Source organism: Platalea leucorodia (genome assembly GCF_965183815.1).
Source record: "Platalea leucorodia genome assembly, chromosome: Z".
NCBI classification, from domain to species: domain Eukaryota; kingdom Metazoa; phylum Chordata; class Aves; order Pelecaniformes; family Threskiornithidae; genus Platalea; species Platalea leucorodia.
In genome coordinates, this window is record NC_138858.1 from 14348173 (window position 1) to 14365993 (window position 17821).

General features: G+C 36.8%; 1 protein-coding gene across 4 annotated transcripts in view; it reads left to right on the forward strand.

The window, feature by feature from the left end:
• Nucleotides 1-1691: 1691 nt before the first annotated feature.
• SLC1A3 (solute carrier family 1 member 3) overlaps nucleotides 1692-17821 on the forward strand; it is a gene marked incomplete at both ends in the record, with an annotated part of 68996 nt that continues 52866 nt past the window's right edge. For all 4 annotated transcript variants that reach the window (XM_082335836.1, XM_082335837.1, XM_082335839.1 and 1 more), the window contains one exon: nucleotides 1692-1872. In XM_082335836.1, the coding sequence (XP_082191962.1) occupies nucleotides 1692-1872 (181 nt within the window). The remainder of the gene's footprint in view (nucleotides 1873-17821) is intronic.

Here is a 17821-nt window from a genome sequence, read left to right on the forward strand (position 1 = left end):
ATCTGAAAAGGTGAGCCGATCGTTTCATTTGGTAGGTTTTGAGCACGAGGTCTTAATTTTTCACTCTCTGCCTTTGTATGTTACTTAATGTAATGATCCTTTTGGCTGTACCCATGTTGTTTCTTGATCTTAATGTAAGTTGTAAAGGACAGATTAGCTGCATTAATCATCTTGGAAATAAAAGGCACTGTAAACGAATCTTATTTTTTTACAAAATACTAAAATTAATTGTTCTCAAAAAAATCCTGCTGGCACACAGTAGTTGTGTCCAAGCTCGAATGCTTACTAATTTAAACATCTAGCTCAGTCTCAGAATGTTTCCACTCTCTAAAGAAGCAAAGCATATAGCAATCTGTTAAAATTCAGAGAAGATATTGCACTAAAATGCCAATCTTGAAACATATGGTAGAAGCAGTGATCAAATCCCATCAAAATAAATTTTTTACAACATGGTATTTCCTTTAAAACATGCCATTTGAAAACCCTGTATATTTCTATTCTAAGTGCTTCCTAAAAAAAGGTATTTAGATACTAGGTTTATTACAAATAAGATGTTAGAGTTGGACTGTGTATAAACGGAAAGAGATTTCAGTGGAAGCAACTAACTCTATCCATTTATTAATTTCTAATTTCTTCGTAAAAACATGCCAGTGTATTAACTAAGACTTCAGAAAGTGGGATTCTCAGTCTGGAAAATACCTTTGTGCAGGCTCCATTATTAAATAAATTCATACCAAGCAGCCACAAAAAAAAAAAATGCATTTTAAAATGAAAATTAATGTCCTAATGAAGGATTTTTAATACCAAGGCATTTTAATATTGATTCAGTTTGTGATTTCTTAAAATCAGATTATATCCCCATAATTGCTGTCAGGCCAAGCTAAGCATTACTTTGCAATGTGAACTTGTATTACAGTCTGAAGCAACAAGCTAAGTGGGATATAACTTCTGATGTTCTACAGATGTGCTCTGAATAGTTTATACACTTCAAAGATGAATGTTATCAACATAAAACTGTCAAAGGCCTATCTTCTAAGTAGTGGTTGAGGGATAAATAAACTATTCCTGCTGCGTTTTGCCATGTGAAAAGGAGGAATTCAGCCAATTCAACCATCTAAAAACATCTGAAATGCAGAATATTTTAAACATATCAGCTCAAGCAAAATATTTCTCTCCGATGGTTAATGTGAAGGTGAGCTAGAATTTTTTTCAAATAATATGGGCCTGCTAAGCAGATGAAAAGCAAGCCTGACAGATAGTTTTAAACATTATAGCACCTTATGCTTCTACAAAGTGTAGTAATTTTACATTAGTATATCTCTAGCAACCACAAAAAAAGTTACTCCTGGGTTTTGCAGCATGACAGCAATTCAGATTAATTTCTGAAGACAGAGGACACATATCTGATCAGTCTATATTATCCTTCTTTCAAAGAGTTCTTTAATAGTCATTAAGGCTATTTATCAAAAACTGCAATAAGCAACTTCGATATTGCAAATAATGTAAGTTTTACTGAAACATGAAGAATATTTGCTTGCATGTAAACATACAGCTAATCATTCCTCTAAAATCTCATTGCAATATTTTCTTGTCTTGCAGGTTTCTCCAGTACCTCCCACGGAAGAGTCTTCCATTTTTCAGAAGGGATATCGACAGAAGTTAATTGTAAAAGAAAACTTTCTGCAAGATAGATGACTAAAGGCAACGGAGAAGATCCAAAATCTGGAAGTAGGATGGAACGCATTCAACAAGGAGTCCGGAAACGTACACTTTTGGCAAAAAAAAAAGTGCAGAGCATAACAAAGGATGATGTTAAAAGTTATTTATTGAGGAATGCCTTTGTGCTCTTCACGGTTGTTGCTGTGATTCTTGGTGAGTAATTTGTTCAATAGGAATATTCTGTTCTCCAATGCATTTGACAATGACGATTTGCCTGGGTGATTTGCATTACAAATGAGATCCCAAATTCTTCTGCACTGATAAGAATGTTCTGGCTTGGGGAGTTTTGGCTTTGACAGCTGCATGTTGAAGTTTAGGGAAGAGCCATTTTAATTATTCTAGTATTCCTAAGGAGAATTTTGGTGAAAAAAATTAGCTGGTTTATGGATTCTTCTCTTAAAGAATCAGATACAATAACTGAATTGAATGTTTTCAATGAAATCTTTTTCTACCAAAGCTGGCTGCAGCAAAATGCACAGGATGTAACTTTTATTTACCTAATCTATCAAAAAATAACACCTTGCAATGAGAAACAGAAGTCCTCAATGAATGAAATGAAGTGACATTTCTAAGCAAAGGTATATATTAGATCCTCAATTGTTTCAGTTTTCCCTTGATAAATGCAAAACAGTCAAACCTAAGTACAAGCTTATGCTCTCTAAGTCACTCACAATCTTACACATGCATCTTTCAGAGGCAATTGGGGCAACAATGACAATGCTACCTATTCAAAGGACTACGAGATAGCACCTGATTAAATGCCTGTTTAGAGTATATGGAAAGGAATCCAGAACATCAAACAGCATTTAGATTTGGAATGCACCAAAATGTAAATTTAAAATATTGCTACACATTTTGAATTTACATTAGAAAGAGAATCTTCTGAGAAAAAGATACAATTTTTTGAACAAATTTTCCTTTATATAATTACATGATCACTTTTGGTAATTTTCCTTTAAATACAGATTTTTTAAATGACACTATGTTTCATGAAATACAACTCATTATAGTGTGAGCAAGAATATTATGGCTTTACTGTGCTAGTTTCATTTTTACTTTCTAATTAGTTTAAAATATAAAACTATGAATCTGCTCATGAAGAGCCAAATGTTAGCACTTAAAGATAAGGGTATATATCCTGCGCCTATGTAGGCCTTAATGTCTTTGATAATGCTGTTCCGTATAAATCTGCTTGCTATGTTTCTATGGCTTTTTTAGGACTTAAAATTTTAGGGCCTTACCATTATTGTTGCTTGATACCACATCTGCAGGGTTATTTTAAATTAATTTCAGGTTTGGTGGTCTTTTTCCAGGAGATAATTATATTAATTTGCATATTGGTATCATAAAGTACTTTTTGTTGCTATAACAGAAATGTCAGCCTCTCATATTTATCAACAGTATTTGATCACAAGTGCTTTTAATTCCTAAATAAGAATTTGTTCAATGCAAAAGCCCCATTACTATCAGAGGTAAAAAATTTAGACATTTTATCTACAATGGTCAGGGAAGGCAGAACAAATTAAGCAGGTTTTGAAACATTGTCCAGCCTCGGAGGAATGCAATTCTTAGATTGTCACCTGTCTATACTGCACAAGACCAATGTGCTCTTGCAATTTTTTCACTGTCATCTAGCTCCAGTGTGACTCTCATAAATTTGGTGATGTGGGGTCAGAAATGTAGGCTGGACAAGTGTTTTTACTCTTATTGCATGTTCCAATTAGCTTTAGATGCCTAGTGATAAAAGTCTGCCCACAGCTCCACTGCCACCTACAGCAATGGCAGAGTGCCAGTAAGGCTGGAACACAAGTTGGAGAACTAATGAAAATGTGCAGCCTAGGATGAGCCAGCTGCTCAAATTCTGCTCATGAACCTATAGACATACCTGGTGTAATATGTGGACAAACGTCTTCCCATTACTAGGATGGAATATTCCAGAATTTTCTCACATTTGTTATTTGTGGTGTAATTTTACAGTATATATATTATTGGAACAGTAAGTTCAAACTTGGTAGCTCATAAAAAGGTAAGATTTGGGGTTTTGGAGAGTTTTTTGCTTTTGTGGAAATAGTCAGAAGTAGGCAACAGTTGGCTAAAATTTTGGAAAACACTCAGTGGTTAAACTCCATCTGTCTAATTTGGCAAGGACTAAATTGTTATCATCTCTCAGTTGTTTGGTGATCTGTGGAAAATCAGATGGTGGGCTTGATCCCTTTCCTAGCAGACAGTAATCAATGTTGTGAAATTAACCCACCAATTAGCACTGGCTGTCTCATCGAGGATGCTTGGATGTGAGTGTAGTTGGAAACCAAACTCTACTCAGGCGAGGGTTGAATCATTTACAAGAAATTATGCTTAATGCTCTTTGTAATCTAAACAGACAGATGACATCAGTTTTTAGGGCTGTAAGTCCAGCAATTTTCATAAAGACTAAACTCAGGAAAGGCAAAATTTTCACTTTAAAGAGAGCAGCATTTCTTCAGAAACATTTCTTTCAGGCCCCTCTTGTCAAGGGACTGACATGAAAGAGCTTATTTAATAGAGCATTTCCAGTTTCTTTGCTGAGCAGGATTGATGCTAGTAGAGGTTAAGTGGATAGGATCATATGTCTTAGCCCAGTTTCAGGACTGTAGTTTATACCAGGCACTTGAGTTTGTGTCTGTGGAAACATGCACTTTGTTATGAAGTGGGTAGCTGTGACATGCATTTGTTTGTGTTGCATACTGATATTTTGCAGAGTAGAGATTTTCTGACATTCACATGATAAGGAGGAATATAGCCATTTACCCTAACTTCTGCTGTTACTCTTATTCTGAACTGAATTCTAAACTGAATTCACTAGTTGCTACAATACAAAACCAATTAATCTATAAAAACCTAAAGATGAAGATGCAAGAAATTATAATTCATGTTGAGAATTACTTAGCACTATTCTCTGTTTCCCAAAAACCTCAAGGAAGGTCCTTCTGACTTTACATTCCGCATAAGTAGGGTCTGTCTAACACAGTCATTGTCACCATTGCTGCCATTTTTAGTGAAATTTAAGCTGCTTTTGAATCCTTTGTGAAACTTTGAGAAAAGCATGGCCAATAAGTGAGTTATGATGCAGTTTTTCAGATTCCTCTGGTACACCTAGAAATATTGAATTAGTTTTCTGCAGTCAATCTTCACAATAGCCAGAACCAATAGATGAGAACAGTTATGTGAGGTGAATTTGGGAAGCTGACCACTGGTAAATTCAGAGTGTCACGATGACCAGGAGCAATTTAAGGTAGGCTAGGGATCATGGTGGCTCATGGAAAGTCTGCAGGAAGTCTTACAAACTTTGAAGTGCTAGCCAAATTACTGGCAAAACCTCAGGCAGTGCCCTCTCTCCCACGCTACTTAACTCCATCATCCTGTCCCCAAAATGCCTTCCTTTCTGATACCCTTTCTTCAGCAGACTGTCTTGATTCTCTGCTACTTACCTCCCATTTTCCAAAAATACGACAGGAGTCAAGACTTTACTCTGGCAGGACTCCTAAATGCCAAAGAATCTCCTGTGGATGCTGAACTTGTACTGAAGGAAAGATCGAGACACACAGAGCTGCTGAGCAGAGATCCTGAGAAGCTGTTCACAGAGAAACACTGTTTTAATTGAGGGGCTCAGTGAAGTAGAGGGAGATTGTGGAGCAAGTACTATAAAAAGCAATTTCTGCATAGTTATGAAGCCATTACATCTCCAAATTGTTAGCTAAAATCCTCTTTACACTGCTGAAGTTATATGCTGCAGCTGTCCACTGGGGACATTCAAGGGGGATGGAAATGGATCCAGTTCTGTTTTCTGGCTACCTGTCCGCTGAAAGTCCCTATGTCCCTGAAAAAAGCAAATAGTTAAATAAAGCCTGCAGATGATCCGTCATAATACAGAAGGCAAAAATACCACAAAAACCTTAAAATATCTGAACAGTGAAAAGCTGTGCAGAGTAGCAGATTCTCCTACCTCAACACACTCTTGATCTGAACAAAGTTTAAAATGAGTCCTAAGAAGTAAAAGTCTGCAATTCACAGGTAGACAGAATCCTGCATAGCACTCACAAAAAAGAATTTCTTGTGTGTTGAAGTGACATCTTTTCTGCTACTGGCAGATCCTCTGTATCCACCTAAGACTGAGGCTGACATACCCAGAGAAGGGTATCTGACCCCATTACACATTGACAAAGAACAGGATAGAGTGCCTAAGGCAGCCTTGGTAAAATTTGCATGAGAACAAAGCAAAGATCCATCACTATAGGAGAAACAGCTGTGGAAGGTGAGTCTTAGGTGAGACAATACGTTAAAACATACAGAGAGAAATGTGATACCATACAAAAGATTAAGACATATACAAGAAAATCAGGACAGTTTGAGGACAGCTAAGGAGAAAATAATTCTATTTATGCTGAACTCAGAGGCTGTCTCTGCCCCAGTGCTCTCCTAAAGAACCTGCCCAGCACAATTGCTTTCTCACTGAGTGACAAAACCTTCCTAAGTAATACTCCGAAAAAATTGCTAAGCAAAACCTTTATTCTTTCTGAAGTTAAGAAATAGTTGTAATTTTGGGAAAAAAACATAAACGGACACTGTAAGATCCAGAATAACACTTAAAAATTTAAAGGAGATGATCCTTTTCAAAAAGGAGACAAAGTATAGAAATACAAAGAACTTTAATTCTGCTATTAAGTAGCCAGTAATAAAAGTCAGGCTGTGAAATATGAACAGCATGCTAGTTTAGCAGTTACTTGCAGAATAAAATTATGTTAATTTGTTATCAAAATGTTACTTTCTTATCGTGCACTCTGTTGTTACTGAAATGAAACAGCACTGGTTGTTGGACTGCCATATGTGGCACAGAGTAACAACAATAATCTTGGCTACTTTTTGAATCACAATTGTGCATTCTGGAGACAGCAGCTGTGCATATATGCACAGTAAAGATACAAAATGTGCTAAATATAGCCTTACCACCTTCTTATGTGCTCTAAATTGTCAAATAGTGGGCTTGTAAAGTGGTGCTCAAAAGTAGTATGTCTGAGTCGTCATAAAACAATCCAGAGAAACATACATTCACTGCACTCTGTATACAGCTTGTGAAAAGGAAGGTGAAATTCTCAAAACTCTCTCTAGAAATTAAATTTAAATTTATTTATATAATACCACTTCTTACAAAGCAGATTTCAAGGCTATCCTGGGTGGAATGCAGAACAGTAACTGCATGAGACGTTTAGGATATTTACATGTTTTCTCAAGATTTTACAAGAAAATTCCCTGAATGCCAGTAGAATATGGCAATCACGCTATCAAAAGATATGTTACAACAGAAAGAGTGGTCATCTCAAAGACTGTCAAAAAAAATTTTGTGTTGAGCATCAAAGGGGACTAAAAAGGTATTTCAGCATCAAATGAACTAGTATTAGGGCTTGCCAGTCCTTTTCAATAGGCGTGCACTGTAGTCACTATGACGACTGCAAAGCCGTACAAAATCACAAGCAAGGTGCCAATGATTTGTATGCTGCATAAATGTTTAACATTGTTAGATCCTTACTAGCACCCTAGCTATTGTAAAGCTAGATTGAGTTGTCATCTGCACTGGAATGCATTTGAGTTGACCATAATGAAGCTGTAGCTGAAGATGGCGTGTTCAGTTGAATGAGTCCCTGAAACTTTCATTCATGTGGCTTAAATTTCTCACATAATTTCTTGAAATAACCAGGCATCTAAAAGTTTCCAGGGATTTTATGACACCGAAGAAAACATATTTTTATAAAATACTGATTTTGTAGGTGAATCAAGATAAAATGCACTTGAAAAACTGTATAAGGAAATCCAATATTAAAGAGACGTAAATAAAGAGATCTTCTGGATGTTAATAAGGCTGCTAAAAAAGTAAGATATAAATGCAGGTGATGTGATAATTTGTACTGTAGTATTGACTTCTAGATCAGCAGCTGAGAGATATTGACTTTTTTATTTTTTCATGCCTTGTTAAAAAAATCCAATGTTCTGGAACCACCAACTCCATAAAATAATACATGAAGTCACATTAGTTGTGTATATACTGTCCATCCTCCCAATTCTTTTATTTTACTGTGTATTCCTTTCAGATTTTGTATTTCATTCAGTTTCAGATTACAACTCAACTTCTTTGAGATTTAACATATTTTGTCATATATTTGTTTCTCAGCATATTACAGCTCAGTTCAACGGAGCTTTGGAGCAATAAGGCAATGCAAGTGATAAATAAAAAAAATAGTGAGGAGCTAAGAGATTTTTTTCACTCACACTAATTTCTCCAACTGTGTTGTTCACAGAATATGCTGGCCAAGGAGTTTTAAAGTAGTCATTGATACAATAAAAAAAACAGAGGTTATGGAATAGGGAAGAAACTATGGAAAACAGGGAAAGAACAAATGGAAATTGTTCTAGAGAAATTTTACTGAGAGCTGGATTATTCCATTTATTATGTCAACGAACCAGACTTGAAGCTGTACTGACACTGTACGTTTAATCAACAGGATGAAACCACAGAGGGTGTAACTTTTTAAAATCCATACAAAAGAAATTTATTTTGATAATAGATTTTATATGGCATTTTTTTAAAAAAGAGGAACATAATAGGTCTGGTGAACTGTACAACAGCAAAAAGGAAAACAGTTAAAAGGAGGAAAAGAGGCAAAGAAAACTAGAAGGATAACAGAAGAATCAGGAAGATAACCAAGTGTTACTGTTACTTATATTTTGTGATTGTTCTCCCAAGTTGTTTCTCTTAGCAGCAGTTATATCCACTTTTGAATTCTTGTTCAATTTGGTACATTGAAGAAATGTATTTTCTTGCTTAAAATTTGTATGTATTTTCTATTGGCATGGATAGAAGATCACAAATGGAAATCAGCTTGACAGTTACAAAGTGTGTACTTGGTTTTCACCGTCTACTGTAACTTGACATAACTGAAACTTCATTTATTCAAAAAAAGTCTATAAAAGATGGGGCTTAAGTGTTAAACATTATTTACACTGAAACATAAGCTGGTCCGTCAAACTGACTCTAGTAAATGGTCCGGTTTTACTATTCACAAGGACTAAATTAAAAAAAAAGCATAAAATTGCCTTTGTATGAATATAGCAAGACCATTAATCAGGGAATTCCTTGGAGTACTAACCAAAGCAGTTGATAAATAAGGCTACTGCATATATTTTGATGTCTTTTAAAAGAATTTTGACGTGGGAATACATACATTAAACAAACATGGATGTACAATCTAGTCCTTCAAAGCCTAAAACATAAGCAAAAGAAGCTACATATGGAATCCAAATCTCAAAGCTGGGTGACTTTTTGGTGCATGAGCAAGAGTTAGGAGACTCAAAAGGGTAACCCCACAAGTCCACAAGCTAAGCACGTAACTGCCTAAAACTTGCCAGGAATGAAAAAAAAAAACAAAAACAACAGAAAAAACAAACAAACAGGTTTGCATTCCTACTCCCAGTCCTTTCTGAGTGAGACAAGACCATGCCAGATATTTTCACCTGGTCAAGATCCAGAAGCACAAGAGCCCTCACCTTGGGAATGGTGTTAGCAGCACTTGAGAAATTGGCTTACACTTTTCCTTTCAAAAGGCAAGTTACAGGAAGATGCAATTCCACCATTCCTTTCAAAGTTGTGTCATCAGGCAGAAGGAAATGCAACACTTCTAAGGCAAATACATAAGTCAAGAGAGCAAAAGGTGGCATGATGTTTTAACCTAATGGCTAAATCACTCATCTGTAACAGGGAGCTTCAAGTTGTGAAGTAATCTTTCGAGCAAGAACAGGAACACAGGGCATCCCAAATCCAGGTGATCCTCCTCATGTGTGTGTCAGTCATGTTCAGTTTCTAGATTCCCATGACTTAGCCTGGAACTAGGCAAATAGATGTTTAGGTCATGGCAATTCTGGGAAAAACACAAGCAGAACGGTGAGAACTGAGGGGTCTTCCAAAACAAACGAAGTGCCCATTAACTTTATAGATTTCCAGAACTAAGCTTTTTTTATCTAGAGGGACTCTGAAGGTCACAATTTGGACTCAGGTGCTTACTATGTAATTAAGTATCGTTCCAGGTGCTAGTTTCCCTTTGCTGTTTTTGTGACCTTTAAGATAGGGAAATTCTGCCATTCTGAATAACACCTAATAGTGAGAAGAGAGGTATCATAACCTATATGGAGGCTACCTCTAATTCAATCCTCTATGCTACAACATATCCTTCAGGTGAGTTAACTCACAAGAAGTTAGGCATAAGACCTCTTTTTAATCAACTGAAATAAAACACTTTTGGAAATTCATGTGTTCAAAGAGGGTATTGACCAGTAAACTAAATAGATGGAAGGTTTTAGTTATGAATAGCTTCATAGTCATATTGAGGTTTTTAGGGATGAAGTGGCTCAGCTAATAAAATCAAACAGCTAGGGGCTGAAAGCATCCTAGCTATATTTTTAAAAAGATGGTAACGTGATTCCATGAATTTCAGTCACGAACCTGATTTGCTTATTGAAAGAACTTACTGAATGGTAAATCAAACCTAAATAAAGGATTCTGGTAATGCTTACACCTGGTATGCCAAAAGTCTTGTATTCTACAACAGGAAATGCTCTCAGTCTGTCCAGGTTGTTTGCACGTATCAGCAGAATACTGGATAAAAAAGAGTCTTTAAAATCTTTTAAGAAAGTCTGCCACATGAGTTATGTTCCATGACCCAAACAGTTCTAGCATAGGCAGATCTTGATTCAAAAAAATACTTAATCCTCAGTGGCAAACATCACAGTTACAGATTTAGACTATGAGCACTAAGCTAAATTAACAGGTGGTTTTGTAGGAATTAAAAGTTGGACTAGCTCCATAGAGATATAAATGCATAATTTGAATGTCCGACAAATGATGGTGTAAAACTGCATATCAAGAAGCCAAGCCTACAGTGAACTGTTTTGTAGTGTATGTCTAAGGTGGAAATAAAAAACCAAATAAAGGCAACTATCAAGGTCTAACCTCAGGCTCCCTGTTAAACTACACTAGAAGTTCTTCAGAGTACAGCTCTGTTTTCTGAGCATGTTTGCACAAAGTTCTTGGCACTGAGGGACCTCAGTCTCATTGACTGCAATTCCTCAATGTTACTATACTGTAAAAAAGACAAAACAATACAGATGGGCAGCTGAAACTGTAGTAGAGAAAAACAGAATTTGCTGCTGTTAAGGACTGTCAGCTCCCAGTTGAGGAAAAACAGGAAAGAAAGAAATGTAAAGGTAAGAAAGGAAATATGTAAATTTTAAGAGAGCAACTTTCTTATCTGTAGGGAACTATTCTTTATGTGAGTAAAAACATTAACATTAGTCAAGACGGTGAAGCAGCAAAGTAAACCCAGGCATGAAAAAAACAGTTATTACAGTAAATTTGTAAAGCACCGAGTAGTACCATAATTCTAAATAATACTTCACAAAATATAATCTGGCATACATTGTGAATGCTTGGTCTTTTCATATGCATAGTAAGAGAGAATTCCTGATTTTTGATGGAATTATTTGTTATTCTTTGCACCAAAAGTATTTTTTCTATAGCTCAGAGACTAATAAGAGTGCAGAAACTAGGAGTAGTTTGTCTTTCAATAAAGCCTTTTATCTGAGGATGAAATCAGGAATAATGTCCCTATTCCATAAAGAACAGTCTGCTTCAGTGCCAGCAGTGAAAACTCTTCTTCATTCCAAATCCTCTACAAATGCCACGCAATTGCTTGTCTTACAAATAATAACAAAAGAGAAACCAAAGATGACAAATAAATACAGAAAGAGTTCAAGGAAAACATGGGGAAAAATTACGAAAAAATTTGAAAGCAAACACAGAAGCAGAAGTTGGATAAAAAGAGAACAATCTTTTGGAGATGTTCTCAAAAGAAGAAAATCACTTTCCAATTGGGGAAGAAGGGCAAATGAACCAAATAACTAGAGAAAGAAGGGAAAAAAATGTATGAGTGTAATACTGGAGCCAAGAAGTAGCAAAGGACAGATTTCAGTGATTTTTTAAAAAAACTTTTTAACAGCACTTGGATGCTGTTACATCCTCAGATTTGGTATAAGAAGCATCCTGGTTTAGGCAGTACTCCATAAAACAGTGATTTTACTCATTTCTTAGTTACATCAGTTCTTCCTTACAGCTTCAGACTCCCCATTTTAATTGTATGCCTCTGTCCACAAAATCCAAGGAGGGGCTGCTGTGTCTGCAAGTAAGGACAACACGCCCATGCCCAGCCATAGCTATAAAGGTGTTTCAGGATTTCAGGCACCTCCAGAGTTAGGCAGTGGCAAGCAGAGGTTTTGAGTGTCTTAATTTTGAGCTGTGAATTAAGTGGCTGTGTATCTGTGTTAATATAGCTCTAAATGCCCATAAAATACGTGCATATTATAAAATGCCTCTAGATCTCTGCAAATTGTAACTGAATAGTGATGTTAGAAGTCTGTTGTTATTTTTTGGCAGGTAATAGCTCCCACTGGATAAAGCAAATCTTCAGGGTCAGGTTCAGGAGGCAGGGGTTCCTGATGCACAGTGATTGCAACACTGCAGCTCTGTCTCTCCTCAGTATAGCTGAGAGCACCAAGGCACTCTCATGACCCCTGAGCAAAGGTAACACACTAACTTCCCTTCTGATGCAGGGAACAACTCCTTGACATCAATGTAACTCTTACTTCACTATACATTTGCTCTTCTCTGGACGTGTCTCTTTTTACAGGCTTAGAATTCTGTCCAGGTGGAATTGGAGGCTCTTTTGGCTGATGTTTTTTGATCTTTCACAGCTTAATTGAGGTAGGAGCTTCAGGTAAATTGCTTGATTTCTGGAAGTCTCAGAGAGCCCCAGAGTGCATGTGTATGTGCACAGTAGACTCCGTAGCATGTGGGCAATGACTTTAGCACTCCCAGAAAGTGCTACAAATCAGTATGTGCCATCCAGAACTACCACGGGTAGTCCATTTGTGCACAAAAAGTATACTGCATCCTGATTAAAGTAGATATGTGTTTTATATACAGACAGACCAGGTAGTTCATTCTTCCCACCAGAATTAAGTCAACCAGTTGGAAGTTATCACTTTGCTGCAAGGACCATCACATACCATATCATTGCGATCTTCTGGATCCCAATCATGTCTAGGACATCTAGCTCTTCTGCGATACTTCTCCCATGACTCGCCCCATGATATCTCTCAAGCAAAGGAGAGGTAGCCATTTGTGTCCAAATTAACCCATATTCCACTTCAATATAGCCGCCTATAAGAGCTATTTGGAGCACAGGTCCTTAAGCTCTCTAGTGCACTGGCATCATCCAGTTAAAAGAGAAGGAACATATCACACAAAAATATATACACCTATACATGTGAGATTCTCTGTTGGGTCTCTGTCAGATGAGAGCTGTAGAGCAATAACAGCTAGTTTATTAAGCCAATTGATACTTGGTCTTCTTCAGGTCTGAAACAGACAAGCAAGTTCATGTGGAAAACATTTCCTCTAAATTCAGCCTCAGAAGAAGAGAATTAAAGGAATTTTAAGCTGCCTATTAGCTCCAATTCTGGGTTGCCATAGGAAGAATAACTGGTTGCTTAAGGGTATGTTTCTGTGACTGATTAAGCCAGTCCTACCTCTGTCTCTGGCTGTGTATTTCCACCCCCAAATGTTTGCTTTCCTCTCTTGCCATCACACCAGCACCACCATCACCTAGCACAGTGGTAAACCTGTCTAGGGAACTAATCTGGCAGAAAATCAACCCAGTAAAAAATAGTTTCTCCCTGGTTTAGCCCCCAAATGCGCTCACCTCAGTATCTAAAGTACACGTGCATTGAAGTAAGGGCTCTGGGCTTGTCTGGTTTGGAGAAAAGGAGGCTGAGGGGCGACCTCATTGCTCTCTGCAGCTTCTTGAGGAGGGGAAGGGCAGAGGGAGGTGCTGAGCTCTTCTCCCTGGTATCCAGTGACCGGACGCGTGGGAATGGTTCAAAGCTGCACCAGAGCAGGTTTCAACTGGACATTAGGAAGCATTTCTTTATGGAGAGGGTGGTCAAACCCTGGAACAGGCTTCCTAGAGAGGTGGTTGATGCCCCAAGCCTGTCAGTGTTTAAGGGGCATTTGGACAATGCCCTTAATAACATGCTTTAACTTTTGGTCAGCCCTGAACTGGTCAGGCAGGTGGACTAGGTGATTGTTGTAGGTCCCTTCCAATGGAAAATATTCTATTCTATTCTATAAAAAAGGTCAGCTTAAACTGTAGTCTCTTCCTTGAATGCCTTCCTTACCTTAGTTATTTGCCTACCACACGACTTGGACAAAAGAGCCTGTAATTGTCTCTCCTGAACCACGGGCATTTCTCCTTTTTTGGAATGAAGACTCATAAAGCACTTTTTAGGTTATCCCATCAAATATACTTTGTGTGAAGGACCTTTAAAGAGGGTCATAATCTTACACCTTTAAGACAAAAAAGGTCACAGAAGTGTAATAAGGCAGCACTGATGACTGTATAATACAAGAAGTAGTTCTCAAATGCTTAAGAGCAGTAGTAACTCTGCTGCAGTCCTAAATTAAATGAATTGAGTAAAAAAAGTAAGTAGGTAGCTACAAAACAATAATTAGCAGAATAAAAGCTAATCTTTAAGATAAAATTAGTAAAAGTAACACAACAATCACAAAAAAAGTCTGCTGCAGTATTTTGGTATTGAATATTTTGTTTAGGTACCCAGTATTTAGCTTCAATAAAAAGGTTTTAAAGGGAACATACCTCCCTATGTACAAAAGGAAAACCAGGAAGTAAGGAAGGAGCTAGTGATATACAAGGGGGGTGAGGGTGGGGAGAAGGTTCCATGTAAAATTAGGGGGGGAAAAAAGATTAAAATCAAAAGCATGCAAGTGAATTGGTGAGTCTGTGGTTCTTGTGGCAAGCAAAGAAAGAGACTAGGAACAGTTGTGATTTTGTCGGCAACTTGAAGTATTTCTTATCACTAAAGAAGTTATTTATTTACCTGTTTGTCTCAAGTAAATACAGTTGCAGCCTTATCTGAAACCGGTTGTTAGAAGAAAAGGTGTCAGAACAAAATGGTAAATTAAGCAGAAACAAATGACCCAAAGAACAAAAGCATTCATTCCAGAGCTCTGCAGGAACATAAGAATGAAATGGCTGTGCAGCTAACAAAAATACACAATGTCCCATTAAACTGGCAGGAGCCTGATTCTCTGCCTGGCTCTAGCCCAATTTCTGTTATAGAATAAAATGTTATTTGCTTGCTGGTTACAAGGTTTTCTGGAAGAGCACTATCAACAGCTGTTACTTTAGTGCACCATTCTACCTAGTTTAAGGTATTCTTTTCCAATTATTATGAAGTTTTCTGTTTCCTGCTGGAAAAGAAAAAGTAAGTCTGTACCTCATTTAACAGTGTTTTGAGATTTACTGGTAAAGAGCATAAGTGTATGTAACTCTTACTGATGTGCTCTGTTTGAACTGGCAAGCACTAATATGGAAAAGGCAGCTCTTGCACTGTTATGAATATCCCACCTAGTAATTTCCTCTTGAAATATGCTTGAGTGATTTTTGATCAATTAAAAAGTAATACTGCTAGATTTTCTACTTGCTGCATGAAAATACAGTAGAGAGCACGGGCATTTAAAAAATACTAACTCCAAATAATGGTATGGTCTTAATTCCTGTGTGTTTCTGAAACAAGATAAGACCCGAAGCTCATAAGGATTCATTTGAAAAATTGAGACTTCACTTATTTAACAAAACTGCTGCTATTGTTCACTTAAAAACATCATGCTAATTAGGAGCTTCCTTATTCTCTTAAAATTATGGATTATTTGAAGTAGTGAAAAAACCAATCCTCTCTCTTTATTGAAGTTTTATATCTAATTCTTCTAAGTAGGCCAAGGAGGAGGATAGACTTAAGCTGCCCTAAAGTTCTTGAATGAGCATTTAGATCTGAGTAAAGCCCCATCTCTCATCTTCTAAGGGTTACGGTTGGGGTTTTTTTTACTGATGTGGTGTTTTAAACCCCTGTGTAGGTGTGAAACCTATTTCTTCTATGCAACACAAAGAATCATGTAAAATAGCTCTCTACCATTGTGAGACCAAGGTATTTTGTAATACAATTAAGAACTTCATTTTCTCCATGGAGGATTTTAAAGTTCATTTTCAAGTTCAATTTAGGAAATTATATATAAGTTTATGATACTCTGGTAGATCACAACAACACATTTTTTGTAAAAAACAAACAAACAAAAAAGAACAACTATCTCCATAACAAATCTATTCATAAAAAACTGAGTATTACAAAAGTATTAATTTTTATCTTGCTGCTTCAGACCTTGAATTTAATGCTCACTTCATCACACTTGGATGCTAATCCATTTAAGAAATTTTATGTAGAAGGTTGTATGTTTCTTAGCAATTACAGGTATGCCCATAGTTTTTAAAGCCTGACATAAAGACTTTATTGTTTCCGTTCTGGTATTGTTTCACTTCTAGGTCATTCATCAATGTCTTCCTATCTTACAAATAAGCAATCCCAGATCATATCTGCCATTTTTGTGATTCCCATCCCATTTCCATCACTGTCAGAATTATTATCACCTTCTGCTCCTTTCAAGTTTTAAATCCCCTCTTCACTGTGTTCATACAGATTGAATTTTATTTTTAACATCTACATCAGCATAAAAATGCAATAAAATAGTTTAGTTCAAGGATTATTCTGATTGTCATCAGGATTACCTGCAAATCAAGTTTTCCATAAATTTGACTATATCACTGACAAGAACAAGAACTGTATAAATTATTCCATCTATTATACCACTATACACATGTATCAAATTCAGCTCCTTAACTTAAACAAGCACAACTGATTTTTGTCCAGAAAAAGTCTAACAAATTCTGCCGAGAAATCTACTCTTCCCTGCAGTGCACAAATGGTACACCATTTGCCATTTGAGAAGTCAGGCTCTGGTAGCGTTGATTAGTTGTTCTTTTCTATTACAAAGGGTAGACAGAAACCAGCACAACAGGTTGTGGGAGCTTGTTTCACACAAGGCTTTGTTTCATTACAATTTTGAGAATTAATCAGAAACTTGAAACTTTTACTGAGAAAGGCCGGCTCCAGTCTTTTATCTTCTCAGTCTTGATCGTGGAGGGTGCTAAGCACTAAAACTCTTACGACACACAGAGACATGGATGGTTGTTGAAATACTGCACATCTTCCAAAAGTTTAGTACCAGGTCTTACTTCCTGATTTGATACTTTGTCATTGTGTCTATCATTAAATCATCATTGTGCTGTGAACACAAGAATTCCCTCTTGTTCACTATGTGAACACAATCTTCAGAAACATCTGTGAAGCAACTACTACTATATCTATTTTACAAGAAGGGAAACTGAGTCTGAGAAAAGTTCTTATGGCTTAGGCATGACTGCACATAAATTAATAGCAGTGCTAAGATTAAGGCTGAAGTATCAGTAACTATCAGGTGTTGACCCAGTTCACCAGAATACACTACCAGGGCACATTTTTTCCACATCGCAGAAATTCTTTGTATAAACTACAGTGCTGGGCAACCCTGTAATTATGCACAGAGCAATTTAGGACAAAAAAAGCAATAATTTTTGGCTCAAGAGGTTTACATGGAGCTTCAGAAACTTACTCTCACTACCGATAATATTCATTCCTCAGACCCTGCTCAGACCCTGCTCAGACCCTGATTCTCTCTTAGGCCACTTTGTACTGCTTGGACAGTAGTGGACCAGATGATCAAGCCCTTATAGTATAGCATAAGGACTAGTTCTTATAGCAGCCTCAGAAACCCTTACTAACGTCAGTGAGGCTTTGTACTAGTGCAGAGATTAATTCATGTGGAACTAATTGCAGGACTGTGGCCTAAGTAAGGAACTGGTCTAGCTCTATTTGCTTGTTATCCAGTTGTCAAAATGTAGTGCTCATTAAGTGCAGAAACAAAAGGTCCAGATGGATTCTTTATATCTGAGAAATGTGTTTCCCATATAAAAAGAGAATAATCAGTAACAGTGCAATGGAATTTAAAACCTTA